This window comes from Hemiscyllium ocellatum, chromosome 1 (genome assembly GCF_020745735.1).
Source record: "Hemiscyllium ocellatum isolate sHemOce1 chromosome 1, sHemOce1.pat.X.cur, whole genome shotgun sequence".
Lineage (NCBI taxonomy): Eukaryota > Metazoa > Chordata > Chondrichthyes > Orectolobiformes > Hemiscylliidae > Hemiscyllium > Hemiscyllium ocellatum.
The window spans coordinates 68222727-68248334 of record NC_083401.1 but is presented as its reverse complement, the minus strand read 5'-3'; the positions used below and the strand labels follow the sequence as shown (position 1 = coordinate 68248334).

General features: G+C 38.2%; 1 protein-coding gene across 2 annotated transcripts in view; it reads left to right on the top strand.

The window, feature by feature from the left end:
• The window catches only part of vcp (valosin containing protein), a 69784-nt gene extending 53288 nt beyond the window's left edge, over positions 1-16496 (top strand). The window contains exons 14-17 of one of the 2 annotated variants that reach the window (XM_060821967.1): positions 2918-3230; positions 10664-10815; positions 10947-11101; positions 15952-16496. In XM_060821967.1, coding sequence (XP_060677950.1) covers positions 2918-3230; positions 10664-10815; positions 10947-11101; positions 15952-16057 — 726 coding nt within the window. In that variant the 3' untranslated portion in view covers positions 16058-16496. Of the gene's footprint in view, positions 1-2917; positions 3231-10659; positions 10816-10946; positions 11102-15951 lie in introns of both variants that reach the window. The other variant, XM_060821893.1, reaches the window with a different exon arrangement.
• The last annotated feature ends 9112 nt before the right edge of the window (positions 16497-25608 follow it).

Genomic DNA, 25608 nt, shown 5'->3' with positions numbered 1-25608 from the left:
TTCGCGTTTAGTGACCCTTCTTCAGAACAGATGCTCCCAGACCTTCTGAGCCTTTCCAGCAATTTTTGTTTTTGATTTACAGCATCTGCAGTTCTTTTAGTTTTTAACGAGCATTGCATGTATGTTGGGTGACTATATCCGTATGTTTCTGGCGAGTAGAAGCATTGCTAAATCTAATTCTTGAAATGGAAATTATGAATCACAATTGAAAGATTTAGATTTTTTTATAGAAAAGGAGCAGTATAAAGTGTAAATAATTAATCGGGGAGGGAAAATTTTAGTGGCCTGAGAATGGATCTCGTTCTGGTCAATTGAGTGAAGAATGGAAGATGTAATTGATACAAAATCAGAATTTTATAGCACAGGAGGAGACCATTTGAGCCATCAAGTCTGTAATGGCTCCTGTAAGAACAAAGAATTGTTTAATTGTTCACCGTTCATGGCCTATGGACCAATGCACTTCATTTTAGGAGGAATTGGTTTGAATATGGTTGAGATATATTCTCATGAGAAAAATGTAGGAAAAACAACTCCAGAGCTCCTGGATTCCATAAGACAGATTAGTATGGAAAAGGATTCCTAAACAAATGCCAGGTTGATCCGAAAACTGGTTTGAAACCTGAAAGGAATAGTTTTTTAAAAAAGAAATGTCATGAAGATTACTCTACGACTGTAAGCATGAGGATAGGAAGAGACGAGCAGCTGACGTGAAAAGAATCAATAACTTACAGATGATAAAACAACAAGTGGGACTGATTCAGGACCAGGGAGAGGGATTTAAGGTTGTCCATTTTGACAAAGTAGAAAAGCAGAGTATTATTTAGGTGGAGAGAGACTGCAGAATGCTGCAGTATATAAACATCTTGGTGTCACAAAACGTTAAGTACAGTATATAGGTACTGCAAGTGACTGAGAAGACACATTGAATGGGGCGTGGAGTAGAACATATGGGAATCATGTTACAGCTGTTGAGGGCATTAATGAGACTCTGCCTGGAATATTATGTATCTTTTCGGTGGTTATTAGGAGGGATGTATATACATTGGAAGCATTTTGAAGAAAGTTCACTAGGTTGATGTTCTAAAGGAAGAAGAACAAGCGAGTCTTATTGAAACACAAGATTAAAAGGGGACTTGAAAGGATACATGCTGGAAGGATGTTTCTTCTTGTGGGACATTATAGACCTATGGAATATAGGTTGAAAATAAGAGGTCTTCTAAATAAGATGATGAGGAAGCATTCCTTCTGAGGGTCATTAGTCTTTTGGATACTGTTCCACACAGTGTAATGGAGGCTGGATCGTTGAATATATTCAAAGTGGATGGGTAAAAAATGAGGTCTGCAGATGCTGGAGATCACAGTTGAAAATGTGTTGCTGGTTAAAGCACAGCAGGTCAGGCAGCATCCAAGGAATAGGAAATTCGACGTTTCGGGCATAAGCCCTTCATCAGGGCTTATGCCCGAAACGTCGAATTTCCTATTCCTTGGATGCTGCCTGACCTGCTGTGCTTTAACCAGCAACACATTTTCAACTATATTCAAAGTGGAGTTTGGCGGGGGGCGTCTAGGTTTAGTTGCAAGCAGGAAATGAAGTTAAGGTCGCAATCTGACTTCGGCATGATCCTTCCAGTAGGCTTGTTTGCCAAATGACCTACCTCTGCCATTTCTCATGACCTTGCACACGGAGGAGAGGTACTGGCTGAAAAGATCAATGAATCCTTTGCATTTGTCTTTGCCAATAAAGGCATACACAAAAGATGCCTTGTGAATGAGGAAGAGTTACTTAAGGCACTGGGCCGGGCTAAAAGTTGATAAAAAGCAGAGATAGATGCAATGAATCCAAAGATACTGAGGAATGTAAATTTGGAGCTTTGTGGCACTGCCCATAATCTTCGAGTCATCCTCAAGTACAAAGGTGGGATGCGAGCGGGAGAACTGCAAATGTTAATACCCATGCTCAAAAGGTAGGCCCAGCAATCTATAGGCCAGTTTGTGTAACCCATCTGGAAAAGAATTCAGATACGATAATCTCGGACAAAAATTTGAAGTAACTTTCACAAATGTGGATTAATGCAGGAAAGCCAACACCTGTATTTTTTACCTTCAACAAATCAGTAAGAGGGTTCATGAGAATAGTGCATTAATTTGGTTTGTGCCAGCTTCTAAATGATGTTGAAAAAAATGCTGCATAAGAAGTTTGTCAGCAACAGTAAAGATTATAAAGTAAAAGTGAAAGTGGCAGCATGAGTAGGAGTTGAATGATTTGTATACAACACTAGTGGTAAATGGCTAGCTGCCTTGTTTCACATTACAGAAGGTGTTTGTAGTTTTTAGAAGTCAGCTGTGTCAACTGCAGGGCACTGTTGTAGAAATTCCTTTGGCTCAAAAGTCAGTGTTTCATGATGGCTTTGCCTCCATCATAAGGTCAGCAGTGGGGATAATTGCTAATGATTGGATAGTGTTCAGATCTGGGTCATGTTTAAAAGTGGACTGGGGTGTGGTATAAATGTTAAGTCCCAGACTATGACCATTGCTGGCAGGAGAGAATCTATCCACCTCTCATTTGCAGCACCCTCTCCCCAAAACAAAAAGGTGCACATGACTCTGACTTGGAAATATATTACAGGTCCTTCACTGTTGCTGGGTTAAAATCCTTCCTTTTCTGCAACACTTTCCTGGGCCACCTGGACTGTAGTTGTTCACAAAGGAAATTCACCACTTCTTTGAGTTAGCTAGGGATGGACAATAAATAAAACTTATAACTTCGTGATGTGAACCATTATTCCTGAGATGTAAATAATTGTAAATGTTTGTTAAATTTCATAACGGGTGGTCTACCTCCAAACCCAAATGATCTTCAACTAAACTTTGTTTAAATGAACGTAACATATATATGGAGCTCCATGTTCTCTTTCAGGCCCGTCAAGCTGCCCCCTGTGTGCTGTTCTTTGATGAACTTGATTCCATTGCTAAGGCTCGTGGTGGCAACATTGGTGATGGTGGTGGTGCTGCTGATCGTGTTATAAATCAGATCCTGACTGAAATGGATGGCATGTCCACCAAAAAGAATGTCTTTATCATTGGTGCAACTAACCGCCCTGATATTATCGATCCTGCAATTTTGCGTCCTGGACGCCTTGACCAACTGATTTACATTCCACTGCCTGATGAAAAATCTCGTGGTGCTATTTTGAAGGCTAACTTGAGGAAGTCTCCTATTGCTAAGGCAAGTATGCATTTTGTTTAAGTTAAAATTCCAATATTATTTAACATCAAAGAATGTCTTAATCATTTGGTAATACAGCACCTGAGTGCTCAATAAAGACTTTGTTGAAGACTTTTGTCTTTCATTCATCAGGATTGTTGGCATTTCTTGTAAATTGTCCTCATGACAAAAAACATCAACTAAGTGTTTTTGCAGCAATGCTTGAATACCTTGTAATTTTTTTTCCCTTGGAATAACGCAGCACTGAGAACTGTTATCGATAAGGCTAACAACTTATACTGTAGCATCCTTTGAGAAATTTTTAATTTTTTTATCTGATCAGAAATATGACATGAAATTTGCACAATTTTTAAAGTCTTACATAGCATATATAGTACATCCTTGTTTCATTTCAAGAATTATTGTGGCTTTACATATGCCTGCTCTTCAGCCTAGGTTATTTGGCCCACAAAACCTGCTTTGCTGTTCAATAAAATCATGGCTGATCTAGTTGTGATCTAGACTTCAATTTCTGCTTATATCACATTCTGTATGATTTCCTTGCCTATCAAAAATCTAACTCAACCTTTCATAAATTCACCTATTCACTTCACTGTTTTCCCACAATCTAATGATCATCTGAGAGGGAAAAAGAAAATCTCCGTTTGAAAATGAGACCTTTTATTCTTAAACTGACCACTGTTTCGAGTCTCTTCTACAAGGGGAAGCATTCTCTCTCAAAACCTTCAGGATCGTTTTTGGATCTCTCAACTTTATTTTGAACTCCATTAGATAAATCCAACCTGTTCAGCTTTTCTTCAAAGTGCGGATAAGTATATAGGAACAGGAGTAGGCCATTCAGCCTTTTGAGCCTGTTCCAGCATTCAGTGAGATCTGTGGCCTAACTCCACATACTTTGCTTTGACCCATAAACCTTAAATTTTTGATAAGCAAAGGGATTATCATTTCAGAATTAAAATTAACAAGTCATCTTTGCAGTTGTAGAAGAGTGATACTAGCTTTCTCTAAGTTCAGGACCCTAGTCTCAGATTTAACTCTTGTCAAGCTTTATTTAATGAAGAAGATGACCTTTTAAATTGTAAAGAAAAGATACCTAATTTGTATAGTATCCCCTTATAAACAGCCTCTGAAGTCAATGTATCATTCTTGTAAATCCATGCCATATTCCAAGGCTTAAGGTGTGGTGCCCAGGCTTGTGCTCAGTACTCAAAATGGGACTGAATCAGAGTTTTGTATGACTACAGCGTAACTCCTATATCCTTGTAGTCCAGTCGTCCACATATAAAGGTCACATGAGATCAGCTTTCTTGATTATTTTCTGTACCTGCTCTTGACATTTTCAAGATCAATGCAGCTCAGTCCACATCTCTTTGGACATCTGCTGTGTTTAAGTTCAAGTCATATTAGAAAGTACCCTGATTGATGCTGTTTCTCATCCAAACTGGATAATCTCACTTGCTTATGTTGAATTCCATTCAACATAGTTTTGCCCACTCAAGAGTCTATCAATAGCCCTTTGTAATTTTATACTGTGATCCACACTGTCTACAATACTGTCTAGCTTTGTATCGTCAGCAAACACGGATATATGATTTTCTATGCCATTATTGAAGTTGTTAGCCATATCAGTAATTTGCCCTCAATTCCATGGGCTTCTAACTTCATTAACAGTTTCTTTATGTAGGATTTTATCCAATGCCTTCTGGAAAGCACCCTGACTACTACTTTAGTCAAAACCTCAGTGAACCATGTCGGGCGTGACCTATTAGCTGGTTCTCCCTGATTAACTAAAAATTTTCAATGTGTACAGTTTCCCCATTCTTAATTATAGACTCCCAACAATTTCGCTAATAACTGGTCTGTTTTGTAACCTTTCATATCATGAATGAATTGAGTTCAGTTGAATGAGCCTTCTCTGAGTCGCTACTAATGCTTGTAAATCATAATAAATTCACAGAAAAAGAATTTCAGAAAGAGGGTAAACTGATTGTGGTTAACTAAGAAAAGTGAGGGTAGTATCACATTGCCACCTTGCATATCTTTTTCTTTCAACGTAAAATCCGATAAAGGAAAGTACTAATAAAAACTACAGAGCGAAAAAGTAAACTTTTAAGGTAAACTAGCAAGAAATATGAAAATAGGCAACAAGTTGCTTGTAAATATTTTAAAAAGGAAGAGAGACCAAACTGATGATAGGCCCCTTGGAAAACTTAAGCTAAGGAAATAACAATGGGGAGCAATAATGGGGAAAAGGTAAAGGAATTGAATGAATACTTTACAGTAGTCTTCCCGATAGACATCGATAGAATTACAGAAATACTAAACCAAAGGGCAAAAGTGGGCAAGAAATACTTCTAATAGCTATCACTAGAGAAAAGTTACTTAAAGCAATGGGTTGAAAGGCCGAGAAATCCTCTGGATCTCTTTGGCTGCACCCTAGGATACTAAAGGAAGTAATAATAGAGATCGTGGAAGGACTGGCGGGGATCTTCCAAGAATCCTTAGATTCTGGAAAGAGAAAAACAATTGGAAAACTATCAACTTAATGAAAAAGGAAAGAATGCAAAACTATAGGCTAGTTAGCTTAACATCTGTGAATTGGAGCATTTTAGAGTTTATTGTATGGAGTCAGCTATTACGAGGGGGCATAGCTTTAAATTAAGGGGTGGTAGGTACAGGACAGATGTTAGGGGTAGATTCTTTACTCAGCGAGTCATGAGTTCATGGAATGCCCTGCCAGTAGCAGTGGTGGACTCTCCCTCTTTATGGGCATTTAAATGGGCATTGGATAGGCATATGGAGGATAGTGGGCTAGTGTAGGTTAGGTGGGCTTGGATCGGCGCAACATCAAGGGCCAAAGGCCCTGTACTGCGCTGTATTTTTCTATGTTCTATGTAAAAGATGTAATACAGGTCGTTCTGCTATAAAGTGTTTCATCGATGCGAATTGGCTATAACATTGACAAATAGGGAGCACCGTTTCTAAAGCAGAAATTTTTAAAACATGTGGCTGTAACACAATTGCATTGTCAACACTAAGTACTTTTTTTTTATTATGCAATTTTTATACAGCGTGGGGTCGCACAAGAATGCAACCCTCGAATTCTAGAAGAACCACCTGTAGTGAAGAATTTAAAAATGCATAATATTGTAAAGTCTGGTCAGCATGGTTTCATGAAGGGGAAATTGTACCTGATAAGTTCATTAGAATTCTTTGAGGGTGTAACAAGTGGGATAGATAAAGGGAAATTGATAGATGTTTGCATTATCGGATTTCCAAGAAGTGTTTAATAAGGTACCAAACATAAGCTTGCTTAATAAGATAACCCTCATCATGGGGATCGTAAATTAGCACACAGAGAATTTGCTAACTAATAGAACAGAGTTTTGAGATAAAAGAAGCATTTTCAGGATGCCATCTGTAACTGGTGGAATGCCAGTGTTGGGGCTGCTGTTACCTGCAGTTAGTATTAATAATCTGGATGGGGCAAGTGATTACTCTGTTGTCAAGTAAAGGGCTGTCAAGATTACATCCGTAAGTATGTTTAAGGCTGAGATAAACTGGTTTTTAATCAGTAAGGCAATCGTGCAATATAGGGATAAGACAGCAAAGTGGAGGTGAATGTTATCTGTTCAGCTATGATCTCTTCAATGGTGGAGCAGACTCAATGGCCCATTTCTGCTCCCACATCTTATGGCCTTTGTCAAATGTGGAAGCCAAAATTATATACCAGTATGCTAGATGCAGTCTCTCCGTGTCCTATATAGCTGCAATAATAATTCCCTACTTCTGTTGAAAGAAGGATAGAATATAAACAAGATTATTCGATTTGTCTACCTAATCACTTGCTATATCTGCAAACTATTGTGTTGTGTAACAGGACATCTATGTCCCTCTGTATCTCAGTTATGCAATCTCTTTCAACTTAAATATAGTACTGCTTTTCAACCATTTTTCGACATTATACTTCAAATACCAAAATGTTTGCCCCTTGCACCAGGAACTTCCATTTTGTCCAGTAACTGTTAATTTGGCACCTTATCTTTTGGCAGTCCAAGTGCACTGCATCTGCAGGTTCCCCTTTATCCAACTTGCTTGATATTTCCTCAAAGAAAAACCTCATTGTTAGTTAAACATCATTTCTCCTTCACAAAACCATTTTGGTCTGCTGATCACATTGCTTTTTTTAAGTATCTTGTGGGACCTCTGATAATAGATTCTCGCCACTTCACTAAGACGTACTGCTAGAAAATCTCATCTAGTCTGGCGGCATCTGTTGAGAGTTAATGTTTCTGGTCCAGTGACCCTTCAAAGCATTAACTCTGCTTTTTTTCCACAGAACTGCTAAGCTTTTCCAGCAATTTCTGTTTTTATTTCTGATTCTCAGCATCTGTGGTTCTTTTTGTTTTTTTTCCCCTAAGACAGATGTTGGCATAACCAACTTATTGGTTCATGCTTTTTGCCTCCCTCTTTTCTTTACTAATATGACATTAGCAATTTACCAATCTGTTGGAATCCTTCCAGAATCCAATGAATTTTGGATGATTATAAACAATGCTGTATTATCTCTACTCAATTCTAAACCACGACGATGGGGCTGGTCTTGGGGCTTGTCAGGCTTCCAGTCTAGTAGTTATCCCACCATGTTTTTCCTGCTGTTGGTGATCATTTTTTTCACCTGTTCATTTTCAAGTGTCTGGGAAGTTTTCCAAGTCTTCTTTGCTGAACACAGGTATAAAATAAATGTTCAAAGCCTCCACTGTTTCCTGTTTTGCATTGTTAATTCGTCAAATTTTCTCTCAACATGGCTTTGATTCTTTTCCTATTTAAATGCTTTTAGAAGCTCTTGTTCTCTCTTTATATTACGACCTAGCTTTCCCTGTCTATTTTCTTCCTTTTTTAAAATCTTCATCTTGAAGAGAAGCTTGATTTTTTTTCCCTTTCTGACATTTTTTCTAGTCCTTGAAATCTATCACTAATCTTTGATGAATTGCAATGTATCTTTCAATTTGATACTTCCTTTTTAAAGACTAGATTTCGACAGATGCCTCCAAGTATTTCTTTCTCCAGAGGATAAATCTTCAGTTAGTAAATACCTTCTTAAAAGTCTGCCGATGCACTTCCACTATACTATCTTTTAACATAGTTTCCCAGTTGACTTTGACCAGCTGAGCTTTTATGCCATTATAGTGAATGTTGGTCTAAAACAGCAGCTTTACAATATTTCTTCAAGCTGAGCATATAAGTCTGCGATTGTTTTGGTTGCTGTTGCCCAGAGGCTCCTTTATCATATGGTTCTTGATTCTTCTATTGGCTTGCTTTCATGTCTCTAGAAAAATCTGCTCCCTGGTTGATAGCGCATATAATCAAAGAACTTGTCTTTGAAACCCTTCATCAACTCATTTCTTAGAAACTGAAAAAACTGTGAATGCTGTAAGTCAGAAACAGAAACGGACATTGCTAGAAAAGCTCAATTCGAAGTAAGGGTCACCGGACCCAGAATGCTAACTGATTTCTCTTCACATATGCTGCCAGTCCTACTGAGTTTTTCCAACAACTTCTGTTTTTATTACTCATTTTTTAGGTTGCCTTTTCCGATCTAATTTGTGTAGTCTACATGTGGATTAAAGTCACTCATGATTCTTGCAGTTCCTTTCTTGCCCACCCCATTTGTTCCTGTATAGTCTGTCCTGTTAATTTCGCTCACGTCTGAGGGCTTATAGACTAATCTCACAAGTGTCTTATTACTTTTCTATTTCTTATTCTCCATCTGATTCTACGTATTGCTGCTTTTGAGCTAAGATCATCGCTCACTACTACTAATGATATCCTTAGTTGATAATCTGTCTCATCTTTTCCTTCTTGTCTTTTTGAAATGTCAACTCTCCCTCAGTATTTAGGACTCAGCTGTGCTCTCAGGTGATACATGCTTATTTCTAACTGTGCTAACAATTCACCAATTTTGTTGAGTGCTGCATATGTTCAAATGCAGAACCTTTAATTCTGTTGTTTGTTCGTACCATTTTTGCAATGTCTGATGTTATCTGCTGCTATGCTGTTAAATTTGTGCTCGCTCTCCTGTCCTTTCCTGTATCGTTGCCCAAATTACAACCCAGTTCTATTACCTTGTTTCTCTTTGATTTACCACAATTCCTCTTATAGTCCTAGTTATACAGTTCATAAGAGTACTGGTCCCAACACCGATTAAAATCTGATCCAGTGGTACAGAACTCATGTTTTCCCCAGTATTGATGTCAGTGCCATGAACTGAAATCCATTTCTCTCTCGTCTTTGTCATGCATTTATCTCTGAGTTTATTTATCCTGTGTCCAATTGCTCATGACACAGGTGACAGTTCAGAAATGATTGCCTTTTGAGATGTTGCTTTCTAATTTGCCCTTAACTGCTCTTGCTCTCTCAGCCGAATCTTTTCCTTAATTGTAACACAGTTACAATTTCCTACTTGAGATATAAGCAATACTCAGCAGTTTGTCTCATAAGCTAAAAGTTAATCTTCTTCTACCAGCAATTTACATTTGCTAAAATCATCCAAGTTTTAAAATGTAACTAAGCAAAATACCCACCAATGAATTAACTACCTGTTCTCCTTTGTGATGTCAGAAGGTGGTCAGTCCCCTGTGAAATCAGACTGGACTGCCTTGGGATCCCCCTCTTGACTCTCTAGGTGTTGTTGACTACTTTTTTTTTGCTCCCTTCACTAACTGTTTGGCTAATCAATATACAAGAAGTTTGGCATAACTTCTCTGCTTTTCAGTTCAATCCCTCTAGAAATAAACCTGAGTACTGTATTTGATTTGCACAGTATCTTTTATCTTCTGACTAACCTCCTTGCCACTGTGATTTGTGTGCTAGTCCTCCCATACTCATGGGCCGGTGTACCTCATTAAGATGCTTTTCGAAGAAATACTACTTTTTGTCAAAATGTCAGACCTCTCATATATCTATATAGATTTTCATGATCCTGGTTTTCAGAATTTTGTTTAATAGCAAATGTTATGCAATTTTTGACACGTCACCTTGCCATCCTGTTTGTAGTACATGGATTTCAACTTTTAATAGTGCATGTGCTTTAAGGCTATTCTTGCTTAAGTTTTTTTTTCCCAAATAAAGTGCATCGGTTATGAGGAAGTTGTGAGCATATGATGGTCATTTTTAGGATATGATTACTGGTATTTCATTATTGAGAAATGCATTCTGTTGAGCTTTTAGCTTGTCAACTTGCAAGTGTTAACTAAGAAACTGAACCTTAACTAGGATTATTTTATGAGATGCTTGTTGATGTATGAACTTCATCTTTATTTGGGGAACTAAGTTCTCTGTTCGTTTGCCAAACTATATCATTAACCTTGCAGTTATTTGCATTCATGGCAATTTTGTTCATGCTGTAATGTCCTATGAATGTCACTTTGTAGGAAGTTGACTTGGAGTATTTGGCTAAGACCACCAATGGATTTTCTGGAGCTGATTTGACTGAAATCTGTCAGCGAGCCTGTAAACTTGCAATCAGAGAATCGATTGAAAGTGAAATCAGACGAGAACGTGAAAGACAAGGCAATCCTTCAGCCATGGTAGGTGCTCCATTATCAGTAACCACTGTACTAATGAAATATTAAATATCTGCTTTTATTTATTCCAAACCTGTTAGTGACTTCTGTCTTTTAATGAGGCTGATTAAAATACATGATGGCTTTAAATGCAGGAGGTTGAAGAAGATGATCCAGTTCCTGAGATACGAAAGGACCATTTTGAGGAAGCTATGCGCTATGCACGCCGATCTGTCAGTGATAATGATATTCGAAAATATGAAATGTTTGCACAAACACTGCAGCAGAGTCGTGGATTTGGCAGTTTCAGGCAAGTATTTTTGTATTCTTTTTGCTTGAGGTATGGCATGTAAGAAACTCCCCTGGTGCACATTAAAAGCTTTTTACAAATCTACAAATGATGTAGTTATATAGAGTCATAGATATGTACAGCATGGAAACAGACCCTTCAGACCATGCCGACCAGATATCCTAAATTAATCTAGTCCCATTTTCCAGCACTTGGCCCATATCCTCCTAAATCCATTCTATTCATATACCCATCCAGTTGCCTTGTAAATGTTGTAATCGTACCAGCCGCCTCCACTACTTCTGGCAGCTCATTTCATAAACGCGCTGCCCTCTAATTCTGGACCCTTCCACCCCAGGGAAGTACCTTGTCTGTTTACCTTAATCATGCTCCTTATGATTTTATAAACCTCTATAAGGTCACCTCAGCCCTTGATGCTCCAGGGAAAACAGCCCTAGCCTCTTCAGCCTCACCCTATGTAAGTGATGGTCATGCATGATAAAAATAAACTTCTTGTATGCTGGTTTGCCTTTGTTGAACAAATAACTTTAATTTCCATTGTTGATTCTTTGTAAATTTTGATGTTTTTTTCCTTGCATTCAATGTCTGTGACTAAACTTACAGTGCAATTTTAAGATTTCTTCATGTAGATTGTGACCCAATCACTGCCATAATAAATAGGCCCTACCTGCTCCCTGAATCTCCCAGTGACCGCCTGCCATTGCCTCATTTAGATCAGCTATGGTCTTAGTAAATGGTCCAACAGACCCAAGGGACAAACGTATAAGTAGATTAGAATCTTAAGTGCATGGCTAAAAGATTTATTCATTGACACCAATTCTGTGAAGAGGGAATAGTTCTATGCATCTGGGACCAGTGGTAATACCTACAGTACATTATACTTTCAGCTATTGGAATGACTTGAGAGAGAGTTCGGGAAATGGAAGATGAGAAATAGAAAAAGGTTCAGACTGTGAATTACGAGCAGATTGCCTTATGTAGAAAGCCTAGCTTGTTTAGGCTTGTATCTTTTGGAGTTTAGATGAATCATAGGTGACTTAACTAAAACATGTTGAGAATACCTGATTAACGAACATCCAACTTTGAAAGCCTGTACTTATTAACGCAATCGTAATATTTGTAATTTTCAAGGTCTGACATAAGAACATTTCTTGTACTTAGGGACATCTGCTGTTCTGCATTGTGTTCCAACTTGCATACAAATTGATTTGCAAATGAACTACAGAACAGACCATGTTCGTAGCCCATGGACTGCCTATCTAAGATCCTGAATAGACTGATCGAGTGGATGTTGAAAGGATGTTTCCCCTTGTGGAAGAATCTAGAACTACGAGTGATAGTTTAAAAATAAGGGGGAGTCCATTTAAAACAGAATGAGGGAATTGTTTTTGAGTGTTGAGAGTCTTCAGAGTTCCCTTCCTCAAAAGGCGCTGGATGCAAAATCTTTAAATAATTTTAAGGTAGAGTAGATCGACTCTTGATTACTATGGTGATGAAAGATTATCAGATCTACAGATTGTAGAGTCGAGATTAAAATCAGGTCAGCTACGATCTTATTGAATGGCAGAGCAAGCTTGAAGGGTCAAGTGGCCAGCTCTTGTTCCTTATTCATGTGTTTGCATCTCCTTGAAGCACTTCTTTTTAAAAAAGCAATAATTCCATTTGATTACAGTTATGGAAGCTTGATTGTAGTGTGATCAAGGTTAGGAACTAAATTTTGAGAATTTTCTTTTGGATAGGGAAAAGGCAGAAGCTGTAATATTAAAGTGTGGTTTAAAATCAACATCTAGTGTTTTTAATTTGGAAAATTCAAAACTCTGTATGGATGGAGGTCAGATCAAAAATCCATGCTATGCTATTTTTAAAAGTGGGGACAAAGTAGGTTTCAAAGTACATGAAGCTAGTTGGTTTGTTGTCATCCATCTTTCATGGCTTGATGTGACAGGATTGAGTGCTTTGACCTGATTTTGTTGGTTGTGGAATTACTTGTCTAAGTCTGTTGTATGATTAGCATGCATTGATTTCTATTGCTGCTTATGTTGTACTTCATTTTTGGGTATCTTTTGACCACTTCCTGGATTACTTGCCTGCAGTCCTTATCGAACCCCTGGCTTGATTATCGGTTGAGGGTCATGAGGTTACAGATTACAATAAAATTAGAATTATGCTGTTGGTCATTGACCTAAATCATAGATTCCTAGTTTTGATTCATTAGATTTTTTTCTGGCTCATTGTGAGGCCAGAATTTTGTTTCCATGGTGTGTTTTGGTCACTGCTATTAGTCATCTCATTGGTTTCATTTTCCACACTGGTCAAGATGACCATGAAGGATTCTTCTCAACCTCTCCCCTTGCCTGAGGCATGGTGACCCTCGGTTTGGACCTCCACTAGTCACCTCTGTCTAATGGGAGAGGAGCCCTATCGTTTGGTAAGGCTATAGCAATCTTTACTCTCTTCGAGAGACGAAACCTATGACATGTCGAATTAAGGTTGTCGTTTAATGCGCTTTTCCTTCATGGTAGTTTTGTTTACCTGCCACAGGTGCAGTGTAGCAACAATGTTCTTCAGGTTTCAGCCAGCTTTGCCATTAGTGATTGTTACTGAACTACACTTGTTGATGGTTCTTAAAATCCTTCGTCCCATGTACATTCTGGGTCCTTGCTATCCTCATTGGTACTTCCAAGTAAAGCTCATCATGAAGACATTGTGATTCATTAGTTAACAGTGGATGATAATCAGCACCTTTTTCTTGCCAATGTTTGACCTAATGCAAAGGGACTTGGAGTCCACCTTTGTGGTGGGAGAGAGGGAAGTGGCAGTGGATTTGTGGTAATGTCACTGCACTTTAAATCAAGTCACAGACTAATGGTTCTCCAGATGTGCATTTGAATCTCTCCATGACAGTAAATTTGTGACCCTACTTCAAAACCCAACACATTAACTTTGTTTTCTCTCAACTGCCACCACAGCTGTTGAAATTCTGCAGTTTTGTTTTTTGTTTGTTACATGATCGCAATTGGCTTTTAATTCTAGATTGTTGTTGAAGTCAATTTCACCACCTGTCTTAAAAGGATTCAAATGCACATCTCAGAGCCATTAATCTGACACTCTGAATTTCCTAACGAAGGGTCACCGACCTGCTGAATCTTTCTAGCAATTTCTATCTTTATTTCAGATTTCCAACATTCAAAGTTCTTTGATCATGTAACCATTGTCAATTGTTGTAAATACCTCTCTGGTTCACTCATATCTATTCTGGAAGGTAATCTCTTATTCTTACCTGGTTTGGCTTATGTATTGCTCCAGACTGCAGGAATGCCCTTAGCTGCCTTCTGAATTAACCTTCGCAAGCCATACAGTAAAGAGTAGTTGAAGATGGGTAATCAATGCTAGTCTTGCTAGTGATGCAATCCCTGAGAGAGAATTAAATAAAACACCCAAAGTGAAATCGGTAAGGGAGTCGACTACTGCACCATCAGATAATGAATCTGTCCTACCATTGGGATCTTTCAGGGTTTGTGATCTAATCAGAAGAGGGGCTTGGCAGGATAGTTGTTGGAAGGAGATCTCTTAACTGGGTGGTCTAGATATGGGGTTCAAATAGCAAATCAATGAAATGTGCTTGTGTGGCTTTGCTTACCTGCAGTCAAAGGTGCCGGGAGTATGTTAGAAACGTAGAATGGTTACAGCACACAAAAAAGCTATTTGATCTGTTGTGCCAGTGTAACTTCTGTGCAAGAGCAACTTGCCGAGTCTCACTAACCCACACTTTCCCCAAAGCATTGCATGTTTTTTATTTTGACTGTTTGTCTATAACCTTGCAAATCTTTCTCCTCTTAACCTGTTTCAATACATTTTTCTGTTCAGGTAATTATCTAATTCCCAGAAGCCAGCACTGAATCGGCCTAAACCACATACATACTGAAGCAATGCTTTTCAGATCCTCATCACTTAAGCCTGTAAGACATGGGAGCAGAAAGAGGTCATTCAGCGCATCAGATTTGCTCTGCTATTCAGTGAGATCACAGCTGATTTGATAATCCTCAACTGTGTTTTCCTGCCATTTCTCCATAATCATTGATACCCCTTACTGACTAAATATCTGTCGATTTCCGCCTTGAAAATACTTAATGACCCAGCCTGAACAACATTCTGTGGTAAAGAATTTCACAGGTCACTGCCCTCTGAGAGAAGACATTGCTCACCTCTCCCCACATTCTGATATTATGCTCACTGTTCCTAGACAATCTCATCAAGTCTTGAAACATCCAAGATTGTTAGAATAAAGTCACCTCTCATTCTTCTCCATTACAAGTACAGGCCCAATCTACTTGATCTGTCCTCTGAAGACAGTCCCTCCGTACCTGGTATCAACCCAGTGTACTCTTTTTGGATTGCCTCCTATACTAATATATTTTTCTCCAAGTAACAGACCCAAAACTGTTCACAGTATTCCAGGTAGGACTAATGCTACATGTAGTTTTAGCAAAACCTGCCTACCTTTTACACTTCATTCCCTTTGAAACAAAGTCCAAGGTTCCCAAAATCTGCCAGTTTCATAGCTTTCTACAGTCTCTCTCAAATTAAAGTAATATTCAGCTCCCCTATTTTTGCTGGGAAATCTTACATTATTTTCCACCTACAAAGTTTTTTTGTCCACTCACTCAGCCCGTCTGTCTGTAATTTTTAGTTTAAATGTAGCAATGTTTGTTTTGGGTAAATTAAAATCTTACCAAATCCTAATTTACCTCTAATTTTATCAAGTAGATGTGAGTAGCATCGATCCATTGCAGTATTTTTTGGTACTAAAATAGATTTTGACATTAAGTTTACATTGCCTCTACTTTCAGATTCCCATCTAGTAGTCAAGCTGGTGCAGGACCAAGCCAAGGAACTGGAGGAGGAAGTGGTGGAAACATGTTCAGTGAAGACAATGATGATGATCTGTATGGTTAAACATACATTGTGGACCAAATTTTACCAGGCCAAGTTGTACAATTTCCATTTCTTGGACTGTTGCTCTTCCCTCACCTCCAAACCTTCCCCACTCCCATCCCACCCCTTCAGTCCAGTCAGAGAAGCATGTGCAGCTTTCAATAATCTGGTTACAGGGGTTTCTTCTAATGAACCTATTCTTGATGTTGGATGTGAAGTTAACTGTTAAATCACTGCAGAGTAGTCAATGACTACCTTCTGGGAAACTTCTGTTCAAATTGATGAAGCAGCTTTTGCAGTGAGTATAACTGTAGCCTGAAAAAAAAAATACACAATGCTTATGGAACTTCATTTTTTTTATTTCAGTAGGTGACATGATAAATGTATAAGTTTGAAGAGATGTTAAGGATCTTAATATGAACTGATAATAAAATCTGAATTGTTGCACCTCTAATAAGAATTGTGTGTTTGCCTGAATTTTATACTGCATTTTCAGGGTAAGGTATCCAATTGGTTCATAAAATGATTTTGTCCAGTGGTTATAATTTTTGATCTTGTGCAGAGTATTACTTTTGACCTCTAATGGAGCAGTAACCATTAATGGCTCTTAAACTGAAAAAGAATTGGGAGAGATTTTGTGGTATGGTAAAAATACATTTAATTCTCTATTGCATGCTTAACATGCTAAGCAGAACGGATGAGAATATTTATGAACAAAATCTATTTTTAAACTATTTTGTGGTTATTTACAATATTTTATCAAATTACTTAAATTAGCAGAATTTATCTATTTATTTGCAAATAAAACTAATTTGGTATGCAGTAGTCTGGTAAACTCCATTGTAACAATTACTAATGTCTGAATTAAGATTTTTCATTTAAAAGACACTAATAGAATCTAAGAATTATTCAATTGATTTATTGCAAGAAAATTCAAAATCTTAATCTGGATTCTATTTGTATTCCCATTTCTTGGAATAATTTAGTTTGCCCCAGAGATGAGCCTTTTAGCTGGTTTTGTTAATGTTAATGTTTCACTGAAATGCTCTCCGTCAGCCTCCACTGTTTGTCCCTCCAAACAGTATTCAAAACTCTTAATATCCTTTCCCATTCATTTGTTGCTACGGTGATCTCTAATGGCCCGCCATCTCAAAATCTGCATTTAAAATCCCCATCTTTTGTCTTTTGATGGTAAGCAAGATTTCTGTCACATGACTGGTGAATTTACAGAGGAACCACGATTATCCAAATGAGATGGGCGGGCACTTTTTTTGGATAATTGATTATTTGGATAATTGATTTTCAGCTTAAACAGCTAAAAATACTGATTTAATGCTGTGCTCTACTGGAGAATTTGTTTAAATCTATAACTTTAATGAGTCTGTCATTTAAACAAACTGATCTTTGCAATCTGCAAATTACAAGTTAAAATGAGAGGAACTAAACCCTTACCATGAAATCGCAGCATTAAACAAAGTCGCAAACAGCTTCTATGATCACGACCATTTACAGTATCAGTTTCCAGGACGTTCTTGGCATTTTTTTTTAAATGAACAGCCCGGTAAAGTGCCTTGAATACTGTAATTGCTATGTAACAACCCTTACCTAAAAAATATCCAGTTGCTGATACTTGAGTTGCTTGTGTTTCTTTGTTTTTGCCAGCGTTTTCACCTCTTCAGTACAGATAATTGAATACACTTACCTCTATGATGTAACGCTTTTGTGGGACCTTGAAATCTTTTTCAGATAATCTGATATTCAGATAATCACGGTTCCTCTATGGCAGTGGAGAGGAGGAAGCTTTTCCTTGCCTTTTATGATTTCAAGAAATGTATTTATTCACCTGATTGGTACGTGAACTGCCATTTGCTCAGTGTCTGGAGTGCCTGCAATGTATACTAGCTGCAAGGTGTAAGGCAGCAAGTTGTGTGGCTTTTTTTGACAGCAGTTTGACAAGCCTGCAGCTTCCATTAAAAGAAGGGCAAGGGCACCAAGAACATGTGAACATAATCGCTTCCCAAGTTCTCAGAGTCACGTCAGTGCCCAGTTGGACAAGTCCAATAGTTCCTCCGTCTCTGCATAGAAAGAATTACTGCAGTTCAAGAAGGTGATCATCATATTCTCAAGGGAAACTGTTTATATATGGGCTTGCTTAACTCAAACTTTGAACGCTAGATTAAATTCTGACAGTTAATTATAAACCTAGTAGTTTGGAAGTTTGATTTTTATCATTGTTTACTTTGAGGGAAATCCTGTGTTTGTGTTTGAGTGTGTATATGATACAGCAACAGGGGAATCCATATGGTCAACATGGGATCTGTTCCTTCTTCATTCTTCGGTTCTGAAGCCAGCAGCGTATGCTGCAGTAAAATGTCAGAGTCCTGAATGGTATTTTGAATTATGTGGCAATAGTTTGACATTAATTGACTTGCATTAATTCAACATTTCCTCTGCATTCAAATACAAATGCTGTACGCAAAATTTGGCAGTCATCAAATGAGCGAAAAGTGCAAGGATTATGATTAAGATGAAACTGAAAATGAAATTAACAACTTAATCTTGTTTGAGATTCATATTCAGCTGGAGCTCTCCCTGCGCGCACACGCGCGCACACACCCCCAACTCTTCCCAATTTGGCTTAAACCCATCAAATTGAGCAATGTCAGTGCTGAGGATATTAGTAATTCCTTCCATTTAGTAACTTCTAATTTGATAATAGTATAGCCAGTTGCAGTTTTCAAGAAAAAAGATGGGTCGAGATGAGATGTAAACGGAACCCATGCCTACAGATGTTGGGAATAATGGGGAGGCAAGGGTGGAATTGGGGTCCAAATTGATGGAATTTTCTAGTTCATCCAAGATCATGAAGTGAAACAAATATGGTCATTAACGTAGCAGGAAAATAATAGTGAGTGTTACAACGCTGCGGTAAACCCCTCTGCTAATTAAACCAAACACGCTGAAAAGCTCACCTCGATTCATAATCTGTTAAAATATGAGTAACAGAGAACAATCCAAATTCCACTATTTAACAAAAATACCAATTTCATTCTTTAATGCTAAAAGGGAACATCAAACAATAACTATTTACAACTTTAAGTCTCATTTCTCTTAGATTTGTTTTCTTTTCCCATTCTGTAAAAAAAAAAACTGATCCAATATAGCCCCTATTAAATTTACAGCAACTTAATTTTCAGAACCAGACAGTGTCAATCTTCTGTAGATCACCCAGGGTCGTCTTTGGTCTTCTGCAAAAATCTATCATATGAAAAAGATACCTTTTGACAGAGTGTGGTAAATAGCAGTCTTTCAATGGCAGTTGATGTTCTTTCCGGCTAACTATCCAAAATGCCTGTTTCTTTTATATTCCAACCATCGGATTGTCTCGGTTCAATGTTGTCAAAACAGTAAAGTTCAAATTCAGTTGGGTTTTAGTATTTTGGGGCATAATTTAACTTCAAATGGTGGTCAAAACAACTGAGGTATCTAGTTTACAGCCAAATGTTACATACTTTCAGTTTTCCAGTACACTGAGACTGCGAGTCATTCACATGACAGTTGCTGCAAACTCTCACTGCCAAAACACACTTCACTCTCTTAAAGGCACAGTGTATGTCTTCAACTTCATAACACCTCCCCCCTCAAGGAAAAAAGAACCATCATAATGAAAACATGACTTTTTTTTTCCCCTAATTCTTAATCCTATTACCTTGAAATGCATAGGACATTAACCTAAGCTCATATTAACTTCTGCGCACATACATAAAACATTGGTATCTGTTCAATCTTATCTATATTTTATCTGTTAACTTCACAATAACTCATCTGCTAACACGTTCTTATGCAACATGTATGATTTGTAAATTAAAAGTCTGTAATGTAAGACTCCAACAAAATAGTCTCATTCTTGTTTTCAAGTTGCTCCAAGAATGTAAGAGGATTGTAATCCGTGTACACAACCATCTCTGACACATTGTTCGTCACATAAACATTAAAATGTTGTTCGGCCAGTACCAAACTCAATAATTTCTTTTCGATTGTAGAGTATTTTTTTTCTGGTGGGTGTTGAGTTTCCTTGACAAGTAACCAACTGGCAGTTTAATTCCATCATCTTCCTCTAGCAGTACAGTTCCAACTCCTATGTCATGAACATGGATTGCAACTTTGGAGCATTTCAAAATGTTTGGTGTAGCTGAAATGGTGCGTTGGTTAATACTGCTTTTAAATTGTTAAATGCCTCCTGACACTGTCAACTAAAATTGTGTGGTGTTCTTCAGCAAATCTGTTAATGGTGCCACTACGCTGCTGAAGTTTGGAACAAGCTTCCGATAGAATTGGCTTAGTCCCAAAAATCAAAGCACCTCTGTCTTCAAGATTGGTTTTTATGGTTTTCGTCTTTGTGTTCCTTGGGGTCAACCTTACATAACTGGAGTTATGTCCGAAGAGCGTCACCTCTGCCTTTGCAATTTCTGCTTCTTTAAGTTTGTTACCAGTTTTGCTTTTAACTGTTCAGAGAGCTTTGCTAACTGTATCATGTGATACAGTATCCTGTGACACGTGACTCACTAAAGATCACTACATTGTCCGAATAGACTGCAGGGTTTGTTGACCCAGCCACAATTTTGTTCATGAGTCTTTGGAATGTGGCAGGTGAGTTCTTCATTTGAAAGGGCATCAGTTTGAATTGATATAGTCCATTTGGAGTTACAAATGCAGAAATTTCTTTCACCTTCTCTGATGATGCATGGTTATTGGCAGATACTTTAAAGTCAAACCTTATTATGTAATTGGTTTGTCCAAATTTCTCTCTACAGTCCTCCAATCTTGGTATTGGGTATGGGTCCAGTTTTGTTATGGCATTGACCTTCCAATAGTCCATACAAAATCACTGAGTCATGTCAGGTTTGGGAGCTAACACGATTGGTGAACTCCATTTGCTCTGACTCAGTTCAATGATATCTTTGAGCGTCGTGTCCACTTCTATCCGGACCTCTTCTCCCAATTTCTATCCCTAACAGGATGGAATTCTTGCTGGAAGCTAAACTTTGCCTTATGCCCCAAAGTATATTCATCTGCCATCTCTGCTCCTCTTCTTACTGCTTAAACTTACTGTTCATCCATGTGAATTCTTATCATCTCTGGAAGTGACTTTTTAAACTCCTCCAGCAGAATAATCTCTCTTACAGCCTCATAGGTCGTATCTATTTTTAAGGCCTGTACCTATCTATCAAAATTAACATGTTTAATTCTTTCGAATTCAACATAAGTCTAACCTGGTTCCTTCTTTATTTCTGAATCACTGTCTGTACGCTTCTAGTATCAACTCATAAGCACTTAAAATAGCTTGTTTGACATCTTCATAATCTCTTGACCCCTCATCTGACAGCGTTGCAAATATCTCACTAGTTCTACTTACCAGTTTAAACTGAATTAACATTACTCAAGTCTTCTGACCACTCCATCTGCCTAGCCAATTTTTCAAATTAAATAAAGAAGAATTCAACATCTTTCTCATAAAAATGTGGCAGTGTTTTAGCATACTTGTATATATCACAACCTTCTGTCTCCATCTCCATCCTGTTAGCTTGACTTTGCTGTGTCGCATCTTACGAATTCAAACTCTCCACTTCTTTCTTTTCTCTCTCTCTCTCTCTGTCCCTTTTTCTTTTTCTTGCCCTTGTTCTCTTTCTCTCCCTTTCTTTATCTTCTAACTACATTTTCCTCAATTGTAATTGAAGTTTTTCTAACTCTATTGCACTTGTCTGTTTCTCTGACACACCGAAGTGCTTCAATTTTCCAGTACATGCTGAGACTGCGAGTCAGTCACATGACAGTTACCTGCAAAACCTCACTGCCAAAACCAGCCTTCACACTCTCTCAAAGGTACAGTATGTGCCTTCAACTTCATCACATGAGGGAGGGCACCAAAGTGGGATTGGAATAAAAGATGTTCTGCATTCTCTAATGACAAGGCAGGCATATTTAGGACTTAAAAAACTTGCTCCGGGAACTTATTTATTTGAAGGAAGGGTGTGGATTTCAGAAAATTGAGAATATGGATTCAAGATTTGTGTGAAGGTTTATTCATGCAGAGAAGGCTATTGAGAATAACTGGGGCCTAGTTGGACCTTTATCCAACAAAGCAACAGCCTGATTCAGGATTGGAGTGTAAAGATTGAACATCTCTCATTAAAGGACACTACTAGTCAGGCACATGTTAAACTTGTGATAAAGTTGTGGAAAATGTTTCCCCTTGGCAATGTGGCTGCAACCATTTGGCGGGGTTGTATCCTCTGGCATGTCAACCAATTGACATTTGTTCCCAGAAGTTGCAGTGGCAGGTGAAATTAGAAGGATCATAGGTTGTTGTCGTAGATGAGAAAAGACTGGACACGGATAATATTGAGAAAAAAATTAAGTTGTATTAAGTCTACTTGGCTTGAACTTGTAATTCCACTCAGTCTTGTTTGCAGATAATAGGAAGAAGGTGGAAGTCGTGTGACGGGCGGTGGGGGGGATCAATAAAGTCTGAGTCCATAGAGAGGAAGTTCGTCAAGGCAATAAGGTCAGTGACCATAACCACGGCTTGATGTTTGGAGTTGAGGTCTGGGGTGCTAAAAAGTGAATTAAACGGTTGGCATATGGAGACTGTAAACACCCATTCGGTAATGGTGGAGAGACTGGCCTCATGGTTTTGTCTTTAGACTTGTAGAGGCAAATATTCTGGGCACTGGGGTTCAGATCCCACTTTGGCACAGTTGGAGTAATTTGAATTCAGATGATGAAAGATCTGCAGTTGACAGCCAGTATTGGTGAAGATGTCATTGAAACGGATTTTCAAAGCATGTCAGTTAAATGAATTGTTTATTCCTAATTAAAATTGTTCTTTTGTCTTTATCCTTATTCATTTTCAAACCGAATATACAGCAGCACACAATCGGCAGAGATCCGCATTAGCTTTGCATCATTCTGGAAGGGCAATATAGGGTTTAAATTTATTTTGTCAGAATCTACAAATAAATCGAAGTGCATTGGTGGAAGAATCTTGTTTTTTGTGAGCCATGACTGGCTTTTCATCAATTCTTTAGTTTATGCTTCTGTGGAACTGCTACAGGACCTATTTGTAATTCATATCACAAACATTGTATTTTCAAAAGGTTCCATAAGACTATGTTGAAGGTGATGTGAATGAACAAACTTGCATTATGTTGACTTTCACAGCTAATTAATATTAATTTTGAAGACTGAAGGAGAAACAATTAACATTTGTACACAGTCCCACAAATAATATATGATAATTAGTCATGTGATAGTGGAATTGGTTTTGGCTTAAATATTTTTTTACAATGCAAGTAAGAGTGTATGTGTGTAATAATTGGATGAATGGTTATATATGGTGATATATGCACATAATATAAAGAAAAGTGAAGCTTGCTAATCATGGATTTATATTAGAACAAAGGAGTACAGCAGAAGAACATGCACTTCGGCCCTCCAAGCCTGTACCGATCATCATGCTGTAACTAAACTGAAAAACAAACCTGCCATTATCTGGTCTGTATCCCCTCTGTTCCCTCCCTATTCACTTACCCATCCAGATGTCTCTTAAATGTCGCTAACATGCTTGCTTCCACCATCTCTTCTGACAGTGTGTTCCAGGTCCTATCAATCTCTGCTTGAAAAACCACTTTTGCACATCTCCCATAAACTTTCCCCTCTTGTAATTGAAATTTCAACCCTGGGAAAAAAGCCTCTGACTATTCACCCTGTCTATGCCTCTCATAATTTTGTGAACCTCTATTAGGTCTCCTTTCAGCAGCCGTTTTTCCAGTGAAAACAGTCCTCGTCTTTTTTAACCTTTCCCTATAGACAATGCCCTCGCGACCAGATAACATCTGGTGAAATTTCTCTGCAGTCTCCAAAGTGTCCATATCCTTTTGGTAGTGTGGTAACTAAAACTGTGCACAATACTCTACATGTGGCCTAACAAGGATTTTATATAGTAGCAACATGGTTTGCCTGATCTTGTACTCCACGTCTTGGCCAATGAAGGCAAGAGTGCTATATGCTGCCTTAATCACCTTGGCCACCTGTGTTGCTACTTTAAAGGAACTGTGGATCTGCACACCCACACCTGTCTATACGTTAATGTTCCTAAAGGTTCTACCATTTACAGTATAATTCACGCCTAAGTTTGATACTCCACAATGCATCTCTTGCCATTAAGCTCCATCTGCTATTTTTGCGCCCAAATTGCCAATCCATCGATACTCTGTCGTATCCTTTCACAATCATTGGCACTGTCCACTAATCTTTGTGTCATCAGCAAGCTTACTAATTAGACCACCCACATTTTCCTCCAGATCACTTGTATATACTACAAGCAACAGAGGACCTAAGACTGATTCCTGTAGAACACCACGAATTACTAGTCTACATTCCGGAAAACACCCTTCCATAACTACCCTGTCTTCTATCGCCAAACCAGCTTTGTATCCATCTAACCAGCCTACCCGCATCTCTCACAATTTGAGTTTTTGTATTAATCTTTCATGTGGAACTTTATCGAAGTCTATATAAACTACATCCACATCTCTTCCCTCATCAATTATTCTTGTCACTGCTTCAAAACATTCAGTCAGGTTGGTAAGACATGATCTTCCCCATACAAAACCATGCTGTCTGTCGCTAACTAGTCCATTTTCTTCCAAATGTGCAAATAACTTGTCCTTCAGTATCTTCTCTAAGAGCATCCCCACAAAGCACATCAGGCTTGCCGGTTGAATAATTTTCTGGATTATCCCTGCTTTCTTTCTCAAACAAGGGGCCAACATAGGCAAGGTTCCAGAGGACTGGAGATTAGCCAATGGTCAGAGGATGTAAAAATATCTGCCAGTACCTGTTATTTATTCCTTTGCCTCTTGCAATAACCTGAGGTAGACCCCTACTGACCCATGGGACTTGTCTACCGTAATGCAATTTAGGATGCCCAACACTACTTCCTTCAATATATTAATATTCTCTCTAGAGTATTCATGTACTCATCCCTCATCTCAACTTCAGACATGTCCTTCTCCGTGAATACTGATGTAAAGTATTCATTAAAGATTTCTCCACTTCCTGTGGCTCCAATTATCCAAAGTTAAATTACAGAAACATCTGAACTTATTACTTGGGCATTATTAGTAGAAACGTTTCCCAATTAGATGTTGGGAAAACGTAAATCTTTGTTGATAGTTCCTTCCATTAACTCTCGCCATCTACTATATCTATTCCTTAAAAACTGCCTGACAATGAACCAGAATATTTGACCCAATTTGAGCTTTCAACCCTATTTCTCTTCACTAAGATTGCAAACTTCTGTTTTTTTTTGTTTGTTCATGGCATTTGGCTGTGCCACATTTACTGCCCATTCTTAAATGCCACTCAGAAGGTAATGGTGAATTGTCTTCTTGATTTGTTCCAGTTTGGTTTGGTTCACCCGCATTGCTTATTGTGAGGGAGATCCAGGATTTTGGCCCAGCAACACCAAAGGACTGTTGGTATAAGTAACAGAACAGAGAAAATAGGAA